General features: G+C 52.7%; 1 protein-coding gene across 5 annotated transcripts in view; it reads left to right on the top strand.

Moving 5' to 3' along the window:
- LOC116954417 (disks large homolog 1-like) overlaps positions 1 to 21,004 on the top strand; it is a 157,061-nt gene that overhangs the window by 46,717 nt on the left and 89,340 nt on the right. For 2 of the 5 annotated variants that reach the window (XM_032974914.2, XM_032974912.2), the window contains exon 1: positions 1,862 to 2,337. The exons of the other annotated variants lie outside the window; for them this stretch is intronic. In XM_032974914.2, the coding sequence (XP_032830805.1) occupies positions 2,260 to 2,337 (78 nt within the window). In that variant the 5' untranslated portion in view covers positions 1,862 to 2,259. Of the gene's footprint in view, positions 1 to 1,861; positions 2,338 to 21,004 lie in introns of those variants that run through there. 5 annotated transcript variants of the gene reach the window in all.

Raw genomic sequence — 21,004 nt, 5'->3', positions numbered from 1 at the left:
CAGAGAGGGAAGGAATGGAGAGAGAGAGAGTTTGAAATTAAATAGAATTATGCTGCTCACCGTAAGTAACACAAATCCTCGGTGTCACGGCCCCAAAAACTATAACACCTCGTCAGCAGAGACATAGAGAGGGAGCAGAGGCAGGGAGAGAGGTGAGAGAAACGAGACAGAGAGAGAGAGGGAGCAGAGGCAGGGAGAGAGGTGAGAGAAACGAGACAGAGAGAGAGAGAGGTGAGGCAGGGAGAGAGCAGCGACGGGGAGAGATGTAAGAGGGATCGAGACAGAGAGAGGAAAGGGAGAAGACTCAAAGAGGGAGAGAGAGCAGAGACGGGGAGATAGGTGAGTGAGACGAGAGAGATAATTCAAAGTGCAAGAGAGAGAGAGAGATAAGTTAGACAGGGAGAGAGACATGAGGGGGGGAGTAGAGAGACATGGGGGGGGGTTAGAGGGAGAAGGGAGAGAGACATGGGGGGGTAGAGGGAGAGAGGAGACATGGGGGGTAGAGAGACATGGGGGGGGGGGGTAGATAGAGAGAAGGGAGAGAGACATGGGGGGTGGTAGAGAGAGAGAAGGGAGAGAGACATGGGGGGGTAGAGGGAGAAGAGAGAGACATGGGGGGTGTAGAGGGAGAGAGACATGGGGGGGGGGTAGAGGGAGAAGGGAGAGAGACATGGGGGGGGGTAGAGAGGGAGAGAGACATGGGGGGTAGAGAGAGAGAGAAGGGAGAGAGACGTGGGGTGTGTAGAGGGAGAGAGACAGGGGGGTGTAGAGGGAGAGAGACATGGGGGTGTAGAGGGAGAGAGACATGGGGGGTAGAGAGGGAGAGAGACATGGGGGGTGTAGAGGGAGAGAGACATGGGGGGGGGGTAGAGGGAGAAGGGAGAGAGACATGGGGGGGCAGAGAGAGAGAGAGGGAGAGAGACATGGGGGGGTGAGAGAGAGAGAAGGGAGAGAGACGTGGGGTGTGTAGAGGGAGAGAGACATGGGGGGTGTAGGGAGAGAGACATGGGGGTGTAGAGGGAGAGAGACATGGGGGGGTAGAGAGGGAGAGAGACATGGGGGGTGTAGAGGGAGAGAGACATGGGGGGTAGAGGGAGGAAGGGAGAGACATGGGGGGGCAGAGAGAGAGAGAAGGGAGAGAGACATGGGGGGGTGTAGAGGGAGAGAGACATGGGGGGGGGGGGGTAGAAAGGGAGAGAGACATGGGGGGGGGGTAGAGGAGAAGGGAGAGAGACAGGGGGGGGGTAGAGAGGGAGAGAGACATGGGGGGGTAGAGGGAGAAGAGAGAGAGACATGGGGGGGGGGGTAGAGAGGGAGAGAGACATGGGGGGGGTAGAGAGGGAGAGAGACATGGGGGGGGGTAGAGAGAGAGAGAAGGGAGAGAGACATGGGGGGGGGGTAGAGAGAGAGAGAGGGAGAGAGACGTGGGGTGTGCAATGAGCGCGGTTGAGCGGCACCACCGCCGCTGCTGCCGCTCGGCCACCGAGCTGCGTGTGTCGGCGCACGCGCGTAGCATCGCTAAGTGAGTGAGCTGGTGGGTGGGTGAGCTGGTGGGTGGGTGGGTGCGTGGGTGAGCTGGTGGGTGGGTGGGTGAGCTGGTGGATGGGTGGGTGAGCTGGTGGATGGTGGGTGCGTGGGTGAGCTGGTTGGTGCGTGCGTGGATGGGTGGGTGAGCTGGTTGGTGCGTGCGTGGGTGGGTGGGTGAGCTGGTGGGTGCGTGGGTGGGTGGGTGAGCTGGTGGGTGGGTGGGTGAGCTCGTGGGTCCGCGGGTGAGCTGGTGGGTGCGCGGGGTTAGCTGGTGGGTGCGTGGGTGAGCTGGTGGATGCGTGGGTGAGTGGGTGAGTGGGTGAGTCAGCAGGTAGGGTGTGAGGGCGGGCACTCGCCCCGTGTCGCTCATCGGTCGAGTGACACCGGGTGGCTGAGTTTCTGTGCAGCTGAGAGCTCAGCCGGGGTAGAGCGAGCGAGAGCGTGCGGGAGAGCGAGCGCGAGAGCGAGCGAGAGGGGGGAGGATGTGAGGACGATTAGCGTCAGAACCAAGTCAGTCGCTTCTGCACGCCGCTGAGGCAGGTCCTCGTTCGGAGAGAGGAGGAGGGGAGAGAGAGACAGACAGAAGGAAGGGAAGAGAGGAAGAGGAGGGGCGAGTGGGGGGCCGTGCTTGGTTGGGTCTCGCGGTCGCCTCCTTCCTTCTGCCAGCGTCGCTCGCCGCGCCGCTCGCCGCTCACCGCCGTCGCGTTGCGAGGCGCGGCGGAGGCAGTCGAGATGCTGGCGTCCGTGTGGTACGCCAAGAAGATGGGACGGCGCTTCATCAAGAACGTGCGCAAAGCCAAGCAGCTGCGGGTAGGCGCTCCCCTCTCGCGAGCACCCCCCTCCCCCCCCCCACCGCCTCTGGCCCTGCTCCCCCCCCCAGTCCTGCTCCCACCCCCTCCACCTCCCCAAGGCCTCGTGCACCCCCACCCTCGCCCCCACCTCATCTCCGACACCGAACCCCGGAATTGGTGCGAGCTCATTGGGGGGTAATGAGCAGCGATGAGTGTTTGGGGTTGATGGTGGTCGTGATGGTGATGATGATGATGGAAGTGATGGAGATGATGATGATGATGATGAGGGTGGTGATGGGAGATGATCATGGTGATTATGATGATGGTAATGATGATGATGGTGATGATGATGGTGGTGATGGAGATGATGATGGTGATGATGAGGGTGGTGATGGAGATGATGATGATGATGGAGATGATGATGGTCGTGATGGTGATGATGATGGTGATTATGATGATGGTAATCATGACGATGATGGTGATAATGACGATGATGGTAGTGATTGAGATGATAATGGTGATGGTAATTATGGAGATGATGATGGTGTGATGGTGATGATGAGGGTGGTGATGGAGATGATGATGGTGATGATGCTGGTTGTGATGGTGATGATGGTGATTATGACGATGGTGATGATGATGATGATGGTGATATTTATGATGGTGATGGTGGTGATGATGATGATGATGGTCGGGATGATGGTCGTGATAGTGATGATGATGATAATGATGATGATGGTGATGATGGTGATGGAAATTATGATGGTGGTGGCTCCACTCGGCCTTAAATGAGTACCTGGTACGCCGTGTGAACATCGACACTGGGAAGACAAAGGTGGCCGAGTGTGATGCTGGCCACAGAACCCTGTCATGTACCATGCCAGCTTTAATAGGTGCTCACAAACAGCACTTGCCCCAACAGTCAGTTGAAGCTGAAGGGGTGGCTTTGTCTTTGGTGCTGATGATGGTGCGTTTGGCGTTTGGTGGTGGTGATGATGTTAGTGGTGGTGGTGGCGGTGATGTTAACGGTGGTGATAGTTAGGGTGATATTAGGGCTGATGATGGCGGTAAGTGGTGTGGGTCGCGGTAGCGTAGTGGTCAGCGTGCTACACAATGAAGCCGGCGACCCGAGTTCAATTCCCGCCCACGGCCAACACGGGTGACGATTATCTGAACCGCTCCTGGGCCTCCACTAGCTCGACTCAACTTCAAATGAGTCCCTGGTGTTGTATTTACACATCGCCACTGGAGAGACAAAGGCGGCCGGGCGTGGAGCGTGCCACCCACTCGCTCGTGTGCCGCGTCAGCCTTCATAAGTGCTACTCGCTAACAGCACTTTCCCCAACAGTCTGTTGCAGGCAATACGGAGGATTTTTTTTCCTTTGATGGAAGTGGTGCAAGCGATGTTTAATGGTAGTGGTGGTCATCCTGGTGATGTTAGTGCTGGTGATGTCAGCGCCACATGTGATGTTTTTGTTACTGGTGGTGATGGTGGTAGCAATCACGTAATGATGGAAGTGTTTGCTGTGATATCAAAGCTGAGCGAGATGACAGAAGAGATATTGATGAGACAAAGAGGAGAGAGAGACCCAGTTAGGTAAGAGACAGGCGAGATACGAGAGAAGAGAGATACAGTCTGATGATACAGACCTCGTGAGATAAGAGACGAGAGAGATACAGACTGATGATACAGACCTCGTGAGATACGAGAGAAGAGAGACACGGGCTGGTGATACAGACCTCGTGAGATACGAGAGAAGAGAGACACAGACTGGTGATACAGACCTCGTGAGATACGAGAGGAGAGAGATACAGACTGGTGATACAGACCTCGTGAGATACGAGATGAGAGAGATACAGACTGGTGATACAGACCTCGTGAGATAAGAGACGAGAGAGATACAGACTGGTGATACAGACCTCGTGAGATAAGAGACGAGAGAGATACAGACTGGTGATACAGACCTCGTGAGATACGAGAGGAGAGAAATACAGACTGGTGATACAGACCTCGTGAGATACGAGAGGAGAGAGATTCAGACAGGTGATACAGACCTCGTGAGATACGAGATGAGAGATACAGACTGGTGATACAGACCTCGTGAGATACGAGGGTTGAGAGATACAGACTGGTGATACAGACCTCATGAGATACGAGATGAGAGAGATACAGACTGGTGATACAGACCCCGTGAGATACGAGAGGAGAGAGATACAGACTGGTGATACAGACCTCGTGAGATACGAGAGGAGAGAGATACAGACTGGTGATACAGACCTCGTGAGATAAGAGACGAGAGAGATTCAGACTGGTGATACAGACCTCGTGAGATACGAGGGTTGAGAGATACAGACTGGTGATACAGACCTCGTGAGATACGAGATGAGAGAGATACAGACTGGTGATACAGACTTCGTGAGATACGAGAGGAGAGAGATACAGACTGGTGATACAGACCTCGTGAGATACGAGGGTTGAGAGACACAGACTGGTGATACAGACCTCGTGAGATACGAGAGGAGAGAGACAGACTGGTGATACAGACCTCGTGAGATAAGAGACGAGAGAGATACAGACTGGTGATACAGACCTCGTGAGATAAGAGAGGAGAGAGATACAGACTGGTGATACAGACCTCGTGAGATACGAGATGAGAGAGATACAGACTGATGATATAGACCTCGTGAGATAAGAGACGAGAGAGATACAGACTGGTGATACAGACCTCGTGAGATAAGAGAGGAGAGAGATACAGACTGGTGATACAGACCTCGTGAGATACGAGATGAGAGAGATACAGACTGATGATATAGACCTCGTGAGATAAGAGACGAGAGAGATACAGACTGGTGATATAGACCTCGTGAGATACGAGATGAGAGAGATACAGACTGGTGATACAGACCTCGTGAGATACGAGATGAGAGATACAGACTGGTCATACAGACCTCGTGAGATACGAGAGGAGAGAGATACAGACTGGTGATACAGACCTCGTGAGATACGAGATGAGAGATACAGACTGGTGATATAGACCTCGTGAGATACGAGATGAGAGAGATACAGACTGGTGATACAGACCTCGTGAGATACGAGATGAGAGATACAGACTGATGATATAGACCTCGTGAGATACGAGAGGAGAGAGATACAGACTGGTGAAACAGACCTCGTGAGATACGAGATGAGAGAGATACAGACTGATGATATAGACCTCGTGAGATAAGAGACGAGAGAGATACAGACTGCTGATACAGACCTCGTGAGATAAGAGAGGAGAGAGATACAGACTGGTGATACAGACCTCGTGAGATACGAGATGAGAGAGATACAGACTGATGATATAGACCTCGTGAGATAAGAGACGAGAGAGATACAGACTGGTGATATAGACCTCGTGAGATACGAGATGAGAGAGATACAGACTGGTGATACAGACCTCGTGAGATACGAGATGAGAGATACAGACTGGTCATACAGACCTCGTGAGATACGAGAGGAGAGAGATACAGACTGGTGATACAGACCTCGTGAGATACGAGATGAGAGATACAGACTGGTGATATAGACCTCGTGAGATACGAGATGAGAGAGATACAGACTGGTGATACAGACCTCGTGAGATACGAGATGAGAGATACAGACTGATGATATAGACCTCGTGAGATACGAGAGGAGAGAGATACAGACTGGTGATACAGATCTCGTGAGATACGAGATGAGAGAGATACAGACTGATGATATAGACCTCGTGAGATAAGAGACGAGAGAGATACAGACTGGTGATACAGACCTCGTGAGATACGAGAGGAGAGAGATACAGACTGGTGATACAGACCTCGTGAGATACGAGATGAGAGAGATACAGACTGATGATATAGACCTCGTGAGATACGAGATGAGAGAGATACAGACTGATGATATAGACCTCGTGAGATACGAGAGGAGAGAGATACAGACTGGTGATACAGACCTCGTGAGATACGAGAGGAGAGAGATACAGACTGGTGATACAGACCTCGTGAGATACGAGATGAGAGAGATACAGACTGGTGATACAAACCTCGTGAGATACGAGATGAGAAAGATACAGACTGATGATATAGACCTCGTGAGATAAGAGAGGAGAGAGACAGACTGGTGATACAGGGGGGAGACTAATTGTCAAGTTTATGCGAACGACAACTCGACGTTCATTGGGTCGTTTTCGAGCTGCTATCTGCGCCCTCTAGACCAAGGCAACACGTTTTGTGAGCAATCTGAATTTAGCGGCACCGTTTCACTTGTTTAGCACAAGTTCCGGTGGCAGATTTGACGGGGATGACCTACCCCTCCCTACCCCCTGGCCCTCCCTACCCCCCCTAACCTCCCTACCCCCCCTCACCTCCCTACCCCCCGGCCCCCCCCCTCACCTTCCTACCCCCTCCTCACCTCCCTACCCCCTATCCACCTCCCGAGGAAACCACTGCGGAACTGAGAGAGAGAACGTACCAACTCTACACACACTAACACACTCACTAGGACATACCAACTCTACACGCACTCACTAGGACATACCAACTCTACACGCACTCACTAGGACCTACTAACTCTACACACACTCACTAGGACGTACCAACTCTACACACACTCACACACTCACTAGGACGTACCAACTCTACACACACTCACTAGGACATACCAACTCTACACGCACTCACTAGGACATACCAACTCTACACGCACTCACTAGGACCTACCAACTCTACACACACTCACACACTCACTAGGACATATCAACTCTACACACACTCACTAGGACGTACCAACTCTACACACACTCACTAGGACCTACTAACTCTACACACACTCACTAGGACGTACCAACTCTACACACACTCACACACTCACTAGGACGTACCAACTCTACACACACTCACTAGGACGTACCAACTCTACACACACTCACTAGGACCTACCAACTCTACACACACTCACACACTCACTAGGACGTACCAACTCTACACACACTCACTAGGACCTACCAACTCTACACACACTAACACACTCACTAGGACATACCAACTCTACACACACTCACTAGGACGTACCAACTCTACACACACTCACTAGGACGTACCAACTCTACACACACTCACTAGGACGTACCAACTCTACACACACTCACTAGGACGTACCAACTCTACACACACTCACACACTCACTAGGACGTACCAACTCTACACACACTCACTAGGACGTACCAACTCTACACACACTCACTAGGACGTACCAACTCTACACACACTAACACACTCACTAGGACATACCAACTCTACACGCACTCACTAGGACATACCAACTCTACACGCACTCACTAGGACGTACCAACTCTACACACACTCACACACTCACTAGGACATATCAACTCTACACACACTCACTAGGACGTACCAACTCTACACACACTCACTAGGACCTACTAACTCTACACACACTCACTAGGACGTACCAACTCTACACACACTCACACACTCACTAGGACGTACCAACTCTACACACTCACTAGGACGTACCAACTCTACACACACTCACACACTCACTAGGACGTACCAACTCTACACACACTCATAGGACGTACCAACTCTACACACACTCACTAGGACGTACCAACTCTACACACACTCACACATTCACTAGGACCTACCAACTCTACACACACTCATTCGGACGTACCAACTCTACACACACTCACTAGGACGTACCAACTCTACACACACTCACTAGGACGTACCAACTCTACACACACTCACTAGGACGTACCAACTCTACACACACTCACTAGGACGTACCAACTCTACACACACTCACTAGGACGTACCAACTCTACACACACTCACTAGGACGTGCTCTTACCGTGCTGTTACCGTGCTGGGGATGGGGGGGGGGGGGTCGAGGAATGTGAAGTCTTCAACCCCTACTCAGTCTGACACCTTGAGATCAATAATAATTATTATATTATTATTGTTGTTGACCCAGCAACGCCTCAGTGAGTCTAAAAACTCTGTCAGGGGGCGAGCGGAGGTGGGGGGGGGGGGGATGATCGGGGGGTGGGGCGAGGGGGATGAGGGGGGGGGATGGGAGGTTCAGCGGCCAGTAACAAGCAGCACTAACTGCCGGAACTTGTCACAGTGACACCTTCGAGTGACAGGGCTCGGCAATGCTGTGGCTCCGCAGGCGTGATGCGGCTCTTTGTGGCCCTCCTTCGTGACGTTATATATTTTGCGTGTATTCACGTTGCACGCAATATGCATTGCACATGCACTCGCATTGCACGCAATCACAGTGCGTGTATTCACATTGCATTGGGGCTCTTGAAATATTCAGTGTTGTACTCGAATTAGAACTAAGAAGGGAACATTTGCTCTCCTGGTTATTTGGATTGCATAAAAAAATAAATGTATGTGCCACGGCGTCACTGTCCACAGCTGCCACACGTTGCCACTGTGACGCCTTGGAGCGTCAAACCTGCCACGGGTTGCGCGTGCCACAGCAGCTCAGGTCGCCATCACGCACACAATAAACTCTGCCCGTCCAGCGCACACGAGACTCGCTCTGAGTGACAGCTTGGCGCGGAACGCCGTGAATTGTTCATGCGTCCTGTCAATTGTCACTGGTCATAGCCTCTGTCTCTCTCACGCTCTCTGTGTGTCTCGCTGTCTCTCTCTTTCTCTATCGCTGTGTGTGTCTCACTGTCTCTCTGTCTGTCTCTCTTTCTCACGCTCTCTGTGTGTCTCATCGTCTCTCTCTCTCTCTATCGCTGTGTGTTTCTGTCTGTCTCACTGCCTTCTGTCTCTCTGTGTGTCTCGCTGTCTCTCTCTCTCTGTGTATATCACTGTCTCCTGTCTCTTTCCCTGTGTGTGTGTATCTCTCTCTCTCTGTCTCAGTGTCTCATTGTTGATCTCTCCATCTCCTGCCTCTGTCTCTCTTCCCCTGCGTGTCTCGACCTGTCTCTCATTGTCTCTCTCAGTGTCTCACTCTCTCTCTCTCTCTGTCTCACTCTCTCCGTCTCTCTTCCCCTGTGTGTCTCGACCTGTCTCACTGTCTCTGTCTCAGTGTCTCACTCTCTCTCTGTGTTACACTCTCTCTGTCTCTCTTCCCCTGTGTGTCTCGACCTGTCTCACTGTCTCTCTCTCTGTCTCACTCTCTATGTCTGTGTCTCACTCTCTCTGTCTCTCTTCCCCTGTGTGTCTCGACCTGTCTCACTGTCTCTGTCTCAGTGTCTCACTCTCTATGTCTGTGTCTCACTCTCTCTGTCTCTCTTCCCCTGTGTGTCTCGACCTGTCTCACTGTCTCTGTCTCAGTGTCTCACTCTCTCTGTGTCTCACTCTCTCCGTCTCTCTAACCCCTGTGTGTCTCGACCTGTCTCACTGTCTCTGTCTCAGTGTCTCACTCTCTATGTCTGTGTCTCACTCTCTCTGTCTATCTTCCCCTGTGTGTCTCGACCTGTCTCACTGTCTCTGTCTCAGTGTCTCACTGTCTCTCTCTGTGTCTCACCGTCTCTGTCTCACCGTCTCTGTCTCTCTCATTTCTTTGTCCTCTACCCGTCTCCGGCTGACGTCTCTTTCTCTCTGTCTGTGTCTTCCTCCATGTGTCAATCTCTTATCTCTCTCTCTCTCACATTTAAAGTTTCAATCCCGAATGCCATCGCATCACAGAATCATCTCTCTCTCCACAAATGGAAAATAAAAATGCATTATGGTAGAAGACGGAGGGAGGAGACATCGGGGGTCTGCGTGGGGGGCGATCGGGGATATGGGGGAGGGGTTGAGGGATGCTTGCCTGCTCCTCAGTGTGAGTCTACAGGTGTCTCGTTAGCTACCTGCTCCTGTGTGAGTCTCCAGGTCGCAAGCTACCTGCTCCTCTGTGTGAGTCTACAGGACTGTCGCTAGCTACCTGCTTCTGTGAGAGTCTACAGGTGTCTCGTTAGCTACCTGCTTCTGTGTATGTCTACAGGACTGTCGCTAGCTACCTGCTCCTGTGTGAGTCTACAGGTGTCTCGCTGGCTACCTTCTCCTGTGTATGTCTACAGGTGTCTCGCTGGCTACCTGCTCCTCTGTGTGAGTCCACAGGTGTGTCGCTAGCTACCTGCTTCTGTGAGAGTCTACAGGTGTCTCGTTAGCTACCTGCTTCTGTGAGAGTCTACAGGTGTTTCGTTAGCTACCTGCTCCTGTGTATGTCTACAGGTGTCTCGCTGGCTACCTGCTCCTCTGTGTGAGTCTACAGGACTGTCGCTAGCTACCTGCTTCTGTGAGAGTCTGCAGGTGTCTCGTTAGCTACCTGCTCCTGTGTATGTCTACAGGTGTCTCGCTGGCTACCTACTCCTCTGTTAGAGTCTACAGGTCGCTAGCTACCTGCTCCTGGGTGAGTCCACGGGACTGTCGCTAGCTACCTGCTCCTTTGTGAGTCCACAGGACGGTCGCTAGCTACCTGCTTCTGTGTGAGTCTCCAGGTCGCTAGCTACCTGGTCCTGTGTCAGTCTACAGGACAGTCGCTAGCTACCTGCTCCTTTGTGAGTCCACAGGACGGTCGCTAGCTACCTGCTTCTGTGTGAGTCTCCAGGTCGCTAGCTACCTGGTCCTGTGTCAGTCTACAGGACAGTCGCTAGCTACCTGCTTCTCGGTGTGAGTCTACAGGACTGTCGCTAGCTACCTGCTTCTGTGAGAGTCTACAGGTGTCTCGTTAGCTACCTGCTCCTGTGTATGTCTACAGGTGTCTCGCTGGCTACCTACTCTGTTAGAGTCTACAGGACTGTTCTCTATCTACCTGCTCCTCGGTGTGAGTCTACAGGTTGCTAGCTCTGCTTCTGTGTGAGTCTACAGGTGTCTCGCTAGCTATCTTCTTCTGTGTGAGTCTCCAGGTCGCTAGCTACCTGCTTCTGTGTGAGTCTACAGGACTGTCGCTAGCTATCTGATCCTGTGTGAGTCTACAGGTGTCTCGCTAGCTACCTGCTTCTGTGTGAGTCTACAGGTCGCTAGCTACCTGCTCCTGTGTGAATCTACAGGTGTGTCACTAGCTGCCTGCTTCTGTGTGAGTCTACAGGACTGTCGCTAGCTATCTGCTTATGTGTGAGTCTCCAGGTCGCTAGCTACCTGGTCCTGTGTCAGTCTACAGGACAGTCGCTAGCTACCTGCTTCTCGGTGTGAGTCTACAGGACTGTCGCTAGCTGCCTGCTTCTGTGAGAGTCTACAGGTGTCTCGTTAGCTACCTGCTCCTGTGTATGTCAAGAGGTGTCTCGCTGGCTACCTACTCCTCTGTTAGAGTCTACAGGACTGTTCTCTATCTACCTGCACCTCGGTGTGAGTCTACAGGTTGCTAGCTCTGCTTCTGTGTGAGTCTACAGGTGTCTCGCTAGCTATCTTCTTCTGTGTGAGTCTCCAGGTCGCTAGCTACCTGCTTCTGTGTGAGTCTACAGGACTGTCGCTAGCTATCTGATCCTGTGTGAGTCTACAGGTGTCTCGCTAGCTACCTGCTTCTGTGTGAGTCTACAGGTCGCTAGCTACCTGCTCCTTTGTGAGTCTACAGGTCGCTAGCTACCTGCTTCTGTGTGAGTCTACAGGACTGTCGTTAGCTATCTGCTTCTGTGTGAGTCTACAGGTCGCTAGCTACCTGCTTCTGTGTGAGTCTACAGGTGTCTCGCTGGCTACCTGCTCCTGTGTGTGAGTCCACAAGACTGTCGCCAGCTACCTGCTCCTGTGTGAGTCTACAGGTGTGTCGCTAGCTGCCTGCTTCTGTGTGAGTCTACAGGTATGTCGCTAGCTACCTGCTTTTGTGTGAGTCTACAGGTTGCTAGCTACCTGCTTCTGTGTGAGTCTACAGATGTCTCGCTAGCTACCTGCTTCTGTGTGAGTCTCCAGGTCGCTAGCTACCTGCTCCTTTGTGAGTCCACAGGACTGTCGCTAGCTACCTGCTTCTGTGTGAGTCTACAGGTCGCTAACTACCTGGTCCTGTGTGAGTCTACAGGACTGTCGCTAGCTATTTGCTTCTCGGTGTGAGTCTACAGGACTGTCGCTAGCTACCTGTTTCGGTGTGAGTCTACAGGACTGTCGCTAGCTACCTGCTCCTGTGTGAGTCTACAGGACTCTCGCTAGCTACCTGCTCCTCGGTGTGAGTCTACAGGACTGTCGCTAGCTACCTGCTTCTGTGAGAGTCTACAGGTGTCTCGCTAGCTACCTGCTTCTCGGTGTGAGTCCACAGGACTGTTGCTAGCTACCTGCTTCTGTGAGAGTCTACAGGTGTCTCGTTAGCTACCTGCTCCTGTGTATGTCTACAGGTGTCTCGCTGGCTACCTACTCCTCTGTTAGAGTCTACAGGTCGCTAGCTACCTGCTCCTCGGTGTGAGTATACAGGTTGCTAGCTATCTGCTTCTGTGTGACTCTACAGGTGTCTCGCTAGCTATCTGCTTCTGTGTGAGTCTCCAGGTCGCTAGCTACCTGCTTCTGTGTGAGTCTACAGGACTGTCGCTAGCTATCTGCTTCTGTGTGAGTCTCCAGGTCGCTAGCTACCTGCTTCTGTGTGAGTCTACAAGTGTCTCGCTCGCTACCTGCTTCTGTGTGAGTCTCCAGGTCGCTAGCTACCTGCTTCTGTGTGAGTCTACAGGACTGTCACTAGCTACCTGCTTCTGTGTGAGTCTACAGGTCGCTAGTTACCTGCTTCTGTGTGAGTCTACAGGTGTCTCGCTGGCTACCTACTCCTGTGTGTGAGTCCACAGGACTGTCGCAAGCTACCTGCTCCTGTGTGAGTCTACAGGTGTGTCGCTAGCTGCCAGCTCCTGTGTGAGTCTACAGGTATGTCGCTAGCTACCTGCTTCTGTATGAGTCTACAGGTTGCTAGCTACCTGCTTCTGTGTGAGTCTACAGATGTCTGGCTAGCTACCTGCTTCTGTCTGAGTCTCCAGGTCGCTAGCTACCTCCTCCTTTGTGAGTTCACAGGACTGTCGCTAGCTACCTGCTCCTTTGTGAGTCCACAGGACTGTCGCTAGCTACCTGCTTCTGTGTGAGTCTACAGGTCGCTAGCTACCTGGTCCTGTGTGAGTCTACAGGACTGTCGCTAGCTACCTGTTTCTGTGTGAGTCTACAGGACTGTCGCTAGCTATCTGGTTCTGTGTGAGTCTACAGGACTGTCGCTAGCTACCTGCTCCTCGGTGTGAGTCTACAGGACTGTCGCTAGCTACCTGCTTCTGTGAGAGTCTACAGGTGTCTCGCTAGCTACCTGCTTCTCGATGTGAGTCCACAGGACTGTTGCTAGCTACCTGCTTCTGTGAGAGGCTACAGGTGTCTCGTTAGCTACCTGCTACTGTGTATGTCTACAGGTGTCTCGCTGGCTACCTACTCCTCTGTTAGAGTCTACAGGTCGCTAGCTACCTGCTTCTTTGTGAGTCCACAGGTCACTAGCTACCTGCTTCTGTGAGTCTACAGGTGTCTCGCTGGCTACCTGCTCCTCTGTGTGAGTCTACAGGTTGCTAGCTATCTGCTTCTGAGTGAGTCTACAGGTGTCTCGCTAGCTATCTGCTTCTGTGTGAGTCTCCAGGTCGCTAGCTACCTGCTTCTGTGTGAGTCTACAGGACTGTCGCTAGTTATCTGCTTTTGTGTGAGTCTCCAGGTCGCTAGGTACCTGCTTCTGTGTGAGTCTACAGGTGACTCGCTCGCTACCTGCTTCTGTGTGAGTCTCCAGGTCGCTAGCTACCTGCTTCTGTGTGAGTCTACAGGACTGTCGCTAGCTACCTGCTTCTGTGTGAGTCTACAGGTCGCTAGCTGCCTGCTTCTGTGTGAGTCTACAGGACTGTCGCTAGCTACCTGCTTCTGTGTGAGTCTACAGGTCGCTAGCTGCCTGCTTCTGTGTGAGTCTACAGGTGCCTCGCTGGCTACCTGCTCCTGTGTGTGAGTCCACAGGACTGTCGCCAGCTACCTGCTCCTGTGTGAGTCTACAGGTGTGTCACTAGCTGCCTGCTCCTGTGTGAGTCTACAGGTATGTCGCTAGCTACTTGCTTCTGTGTGAGTCTACAGGTATGTCGCTAGCTACCTGTTGCTGTGTGAGTCTACAGGACTGTCGCTAGCTACCTGCTTCTCGGTGTGGGTCTACAGGTCGCTAGCTACCTGCTCCTCTGTGTGAGTCCACAGGTGTGTCGCTAGCTACCTGCTTCTGTGTGAGTCTGCAAGAGTGTCGCTAGCTACCTGCTTCTGTGTGAGTCTACAGGTCGCTAGCTACCTGCTTCTGTGTGAGTCTACAGGTGTCTCGCTGGCTACCTGCTCCTGTGTGAGTCTACAGGTCGCTAGCTGCCTGCTTCTTTGTGAGTCTACAGGTGTCTCGCTAGCTACCTGTTCCTGTGTAAGTCCACAGGTGTATCGCTAGCTACCTGCTCTGGTGTGAGTCCACAGGACTGTCGCTAGCTACCTGATCCTCGGTGTGAGTCTACAGGTCGCTAGCTATCTGCTTCTGTGTGAGTCCACAGGTGTGTCGCTAGCTACCTGTTTCTGCGTGAGTCTACAGGACTGTCGCTAGCTACCTGCTCCTGTATGAGTCTACAGGTGCCTCGCTAGCTACCTGCTTCTGTGTGAGTCTACAGGTGTCTTGTTAGCTACCTGCCCCTCTGTGTGAGTCTACAGGTGTGTCGCTAGCTATCTGCTTCTGTGTGAGTCCACAGGTGTGTCGCTAGCTACCTGGTCCTGTGTGAGTCTATAGGACTGTCGCTAGCTACCTGCTCCTCTGTGTGAGTCTACAGGTCGCTAGCTACCTGCGTCTGTGTGAGTCTTCAGGTCGCTAGCTACCTGCTTCTGTGTGAGTCCACATGACTGTCGCTAGCTACCTGCTTCTGTGTGATTCTACAGGTCGCTAGCTGCCTGCTCCTGTGTGAGTCTACAGGTCGCTAGCTACCTGCTTCTGTGTGAGTCTACAGGTGTCTCGTTAGCTACCTGCTCTTCTGTGTGAGTCTACAGGTGTGTCGCTAGCTATCTACTTCTGTGTGAGTCCACAGGTGTGTCGCTAGCTACATGCTCCTGTGTGAGTCAACAGGACTGTCGCTAGCTACCTGCTCCTGTGTGTGTCTACAGGACTGTCGCTAGCTGCCTGCTCCTGTGTGAGTCTACAGGTGTGTCGATAGCTACCTGCTTCTGTGTGTGAATCCAACAGGTCTGTCGCTAGCTAGCTGCTCCTGTGTGTAAGTCCAACAGGTCTGTCGCTATTTAGCGACATCTTGCAAACCTCTGTGGTCCGACATCGTTGGGATGTTCTTCCCAACTGTGTTTTTGAGCGATGATTTATACCTACGTCGGCAGAACCAGGAGCAAATGACATTCTCTGCTAGCTACCTCAATTATGGATTCCCCGCTTTTCGTACACTTTGTCCGTGACAATTTCACTCTCTGTCTATTTTTACTATTTATTATTTTACCGGGTTAACGACCACAGCTATATAGCTCTTATTTTCTTTTTCAAGAATTCCGACCTGGCCACAAATTACAGCTCAGTGAAGTGGCGCATCGTGTGCGGGGAAGTAGACATCGAAACGAGCACGAGAATTCTAAATGTGGACGGAAAATCGAATTACCCGCGGAAAAAAACACACACACGACCTTGGGGACAGAGAGAGAGACGCAAACTCCAAATATGCGGCAGGCGTAAGCGTCCGATTGAACCCACGAACTCCTGCAAACCAGGCGAGGTAGTTAACATCTCACCTACAGCCGGCATATTGAAACAGCCATCTCAATGCGTGTAAACAGAAATGTGTTTTCTAGATTTGAAGCTTTCGTGACTGCAAGGATCCATACTCTTTGGTTCTCTTTGGTTCTCTTTGGTTCTATTCGGTAAAGTCACGTAGGTACCTACGTAGGTACGTAGGTACCTACGTAGGTACCTACGTAGGTACCTAGGTACCTACGTAGGTACCTACGTAGGTACCTACGTAGGTACCTACGTAGGTACCTACGTAGGTACCTACGTAGGTACCTACGTAGGTACCTACGTAGGTACCTACGTAGGTACCTACGTAGGTACCTACGTAGGTACCTACGTAGGTACCTACGTCACGTAGGTACCTACCTACGTAGGTACCTACGTGACTTTACCGAATAAAACCAAAGAGTAAAAATGTGTTTATCTATTTGTTTGTGTTTCTCCCTTGCGATGGGACTTTGTAGAATGAACGTTGAGATTTATAAGGGGGCACGGGGGTGACCAATAAGGTCTGAATTGGTCCGTAATAAGGTAGGCACTGATCAGGGGTTGCCAGGTACGGCACGATATTACCTTTCTTTGTTTGCACGCCCGTCGGTCCGGTGGCGAGTGTGCGAATCGGAACGGACAGTGTCCATCGAACAGAGCCGCTTGTCCCCCTAGGGTGCACGGCGAATGGGGGGGGGCTGCCCTGGGCCCCGCTCTCTGGGGGGTCAGGGGGTGGGGAACACACAAGGCGAGTGTTTTTTTTTCCAAGAACCCGAAGCCCCGACCTATTGACGGCCCCTGATCTCTGAGTGGAGGGATGTGTTGTGAAGTGCGAGATAGCTGTGGGTGTGCGCGCTGATGGGTGCGTCTGTCGGGGTCGAGTGGCAGCAACAGGTGCCTTGATTGTGTATCGGGAGGGAGCGGTGGTGAATCACCACTACCGCTGTCATCACCACTACCACCACTATCACCACTACCACCACGATTACAACTACCACCAATACTCCCACTACCATCACTACCATCACTATCACCAATATCAACACTATCAATACCACCTCTATCATCACCAGCACCACCACTATCATCACCATCACTATCATCACTATCGATACCACCACTATCATCACCAGCACCACTATCACCACTACCGCTACTATCATCCCTACCACTACTGTCATTACCATCATCACTACTATCATCATGATCACCAGCATCAAAGATCCCCCGTATAGACTTCACAGACTGTTGGGGCAAGTGCTGTTAGCGAGCACCTATGAAGGCCGGAACGGCACACGAGGGGGTGGGTAGCCAGCAACCACGCCCGGCCGCCTTTGTCTCCCCAGTGACGATGTTTTAACACACCACACCAAGTAATTATTTTAGCCCGAGTCGACCTAGGGGAGGACCGGTTTAGATAATCGCCACTGGTGTTGGCATTGAGCGGGAATCGATCACGGGTCACTGGATTCCGAGCGCAGCGTAGCGCGCTAACCACTACACTGCAGCGCACCACCAGTCCCACCGCCATCATCACCGCCGCTGTCAGCACCACCACCGCCGCCACCACCATTATCATCACGACCACCACTTTCACCACCACCACCACCACTATCACCACCCCCACCACCATCATAACCACCACCATTATCATCACGACCACCACCTTCACCACCACCACTATCACCACCCCCACCACCAACACCATTATCATCACGACCACCACTTTCACCACCACCACCACCACTATCACCACCCCCACCACCATCATAACCACCACCATTATCATCACGACCACCACCTTCACCACCACCACTATCACCACCCCCACCACCAACACCATTATCATCACGACCACCACTTTCACCACCACCACCACCACTATCACCACCCCCACCACCATCATAACCACCACCATTATCATCACGACCACCACCTTCACCACCACCACTATCACCACCCCCACCACCAACACCATTATCATCACGACCACCACTTTCACCACCACTATCACCACCCCACCACCACCACCATCACCACCACCACCACCACCACAAATTGAGGATCTCGAGGCAAGCCCCCCCGTGCGCGCCGTCGCTGTCTGTTAGTCAGCGAGATGCCACCACCCCCCACCCACCCCCCATGAATGAACCGACAGAAATTCGCCGCAACGTCTTTGGAGATGCGTTGAAGTTTCGCGCTCACAGACCACGGCACTTTGCCGCTCGAGCCTCCGCGCGCAATCGGGCGGAGGGAAAATCGATTTTTTTTTTTGGTGTGTGTGTGGTTTTTTTTTGGAAGTGCCCGGGATTTCTGCCGCTCTCGTTCTGACCGCCGTGGCCGAAGCCCGGCGAATCTTGGGGCCTCGGTGAGCGTAGCCGAGACACCGCCTCTCTCGTCCCTTGCCCTTGGCAAGGGGCTTGGTTGTTATCGTTCCTCTGTCTGGCCGCTCGATCCCCGTCAGACCTCTCTCTCGGATGCCTTCGCTGGAGATTGTGGAGTTGATTGAAGTGGCGGGGGCACAGGGTTGACTGGGTGGGTGGGGGGGTCCCTGGGCTTCAGAGCCAAGTTGCCACGAAGGGAGTTGAACTGTTCACTGCTGGCGTGGGCTGTGCTCGCGCACCCGTTGCCTTACACAGCACAGAGACCCACGGACTCGCATAGAGACCCACAGACTCACAGAGACCCACGGACTCGCATAGAGACCCACGGACTCGCATAGAGACCCACACACTCGCATAGAGACTCACACACTCGCATAGAGACCCACAGACTCGCATAGAGACCCACGGACTCGCACAGAGACCTACAGACTCGTACAGAGACCCACAGACTCACAGAGACCCCACACACTCGCATAGAGACCCACACACTTGCATAGAGACCCACAGACTCACAGAGACCCCACACACTCGCATAGAGACCCACACACTCGCATAGAGACCCACACACTCGCACAGAGACCCAGAGACTCGCACAGAGACCCACAGACTCACAGAGACCCCACACACTCGCATAGAGACCCACAGACTCACAGAGACCCCACACACTCGCATAGAGACCCACACACTCGCATAGAGACTCACACACTCGCACAGAGACCCAGAGACTCGCACAGACACTCACAGACTAACATAGAGACCCACACACTCACATAGACACTCACATAGAGACCCCACACACTCGCATAGAGACGCACAGACTCACATAGAGACTCACACACTCGCACAGAGACTCACACACTCGCATAGAGACTCACAGACTCGCACAGAGACCCAGAGACTCGCATAGAGACCCAGAGACTCGCATAGAGGCCCACAGACTCGCACAGAGACCCAGAGACTTGCATAGAGACTCACACACTCGCATAGAGACCCACGGACTCGCATAGAGACTCACACACTCGCATGGAGACCCAGAGACTCGCATGGAGACCCAGGGACTCGCATAGAGACCCACACACTCGCACGGAGACCCACAGACTCACAGAGAGCCCCAGAGAGTCGCACAGAGACCCAGAGACTCGCATAGAGACTCACACACTCGCATAGAGACCCCACACACTCGCATAGAGACCCCACACACTCGCATAGAGACCCACGGACTCGCACAGAGACCCAGAGACTCGCATAGAGACCCAGAGACTCGCAAAGAGACCCACAGACTCGCACAGAGACCCAGAGACTCGCATAGAGACCCAGAGACTCGCATAGAGACCCACAGACTCGCATAGAGACCCCACACACTCGCATGGAGACCCACGGATTCGCATAGAGACCCACGGACTCGCATAGAGACCCATGGACTCGCACAGAGACCCAGAGACTCGCATAGAAACCCCATACACTCGCATGGAGACCCACGGACTCACATAGAGACCCACGGACTCGCATGGAGACCCACAGACTCGCATAGAGACCCACGGACTCGCATAGAGACCCACAGACTCGCATAGAGACCCACGGACTCGCATAGAGACCCACGGACTCGCATAGAGACCCACAGACTCGCATGGAGACCCACAGACTCGCATAGAGACCCACGGACTCGCATGGAGACCCACAGACTCGCATAGAGACCCCACACACTCGCATGGAGACTCACACACTCGCATGGAGACCCATGGCCTCGCACAGAGACACGTAGACTCGCATAGACACCCGCAGATGCGCGCAAAGATTCACAAACTCACATAGAGACCCAGAGACTCGCACAGAGATCCACAGACTCCCATAGAGACCTATAGACTCACATAAAGACCCATAGACTCACATAGAGACCGACAAACTCACATAGAGACCCACAGACTCGCAAAAAGACCCACAAACTCGCATAGAGATCCATAGACTGACACCGAGACCCGTAGACTCACACAGCCATAGACACACAAAGATATCCAGAGACTCGCACAAACACCCATAGACTCACATTGAGACCGACAAACTCACATAGAGACCCATAGACTCGCACAGAGACTCACAGACTCACATAGAGACACATACTGTAGACTCGCACAGAGACTCACACACTCGCATAGAGACCTATAGACTCACATAGAGACCCATAGACTCACACAAAGAGCCATAGCCACACATACCCAGAGACTCGCACAAACACACATAGACTCACATAGAGAGCCATAGACACGCACAGATACCCAGAGACTCGCACAGACACCCAAAAACTCACATAGAGACCCACGGATTAACACAGAGAAGGGTTGCGTTGTGATGATGATTGCGTTGTGGTGATGATTGCGTTGCGATGACGATTCCGTTGCGGTGACGATTGCGTTGCGATGACGATTGCGTTGTGGTGATGATTTCGTTGTGATGATGATTGCGTTGTGGTGATGATTACGTTGTGGTGATGATTTCGTTGTGATGACGATTGCGTTGTGATGACGATTGCGTTGTGGTGATGATTGCGTTGTGATGATGATGTGCGTTGTGATGATGATTGCGTTGTGGTGATGATTTCGTTG

The sequence above is a fragment of the Petromyzon marinus genome, chromosome 55 (genome assembly GCF_048934315.1).
Source record: "Petromyzon marinus isolate PM22_M1 ecotype Great Lakes invasive population chromosome 55, UKy_Petmar_22M1.pri1.0, whole genome shotgun sequence".
Taxonomy (NCBI): domain Eukaryota; kingdom Metazoa; phylum Chordata; class Hyperoartia; order Petromyzontiformes; family Petromyzontidae; genus Petromyzon; species Petromyzon marinus.
This window is presented reverse-complemented; position numbering and strand designations above follow the sequence as displayed.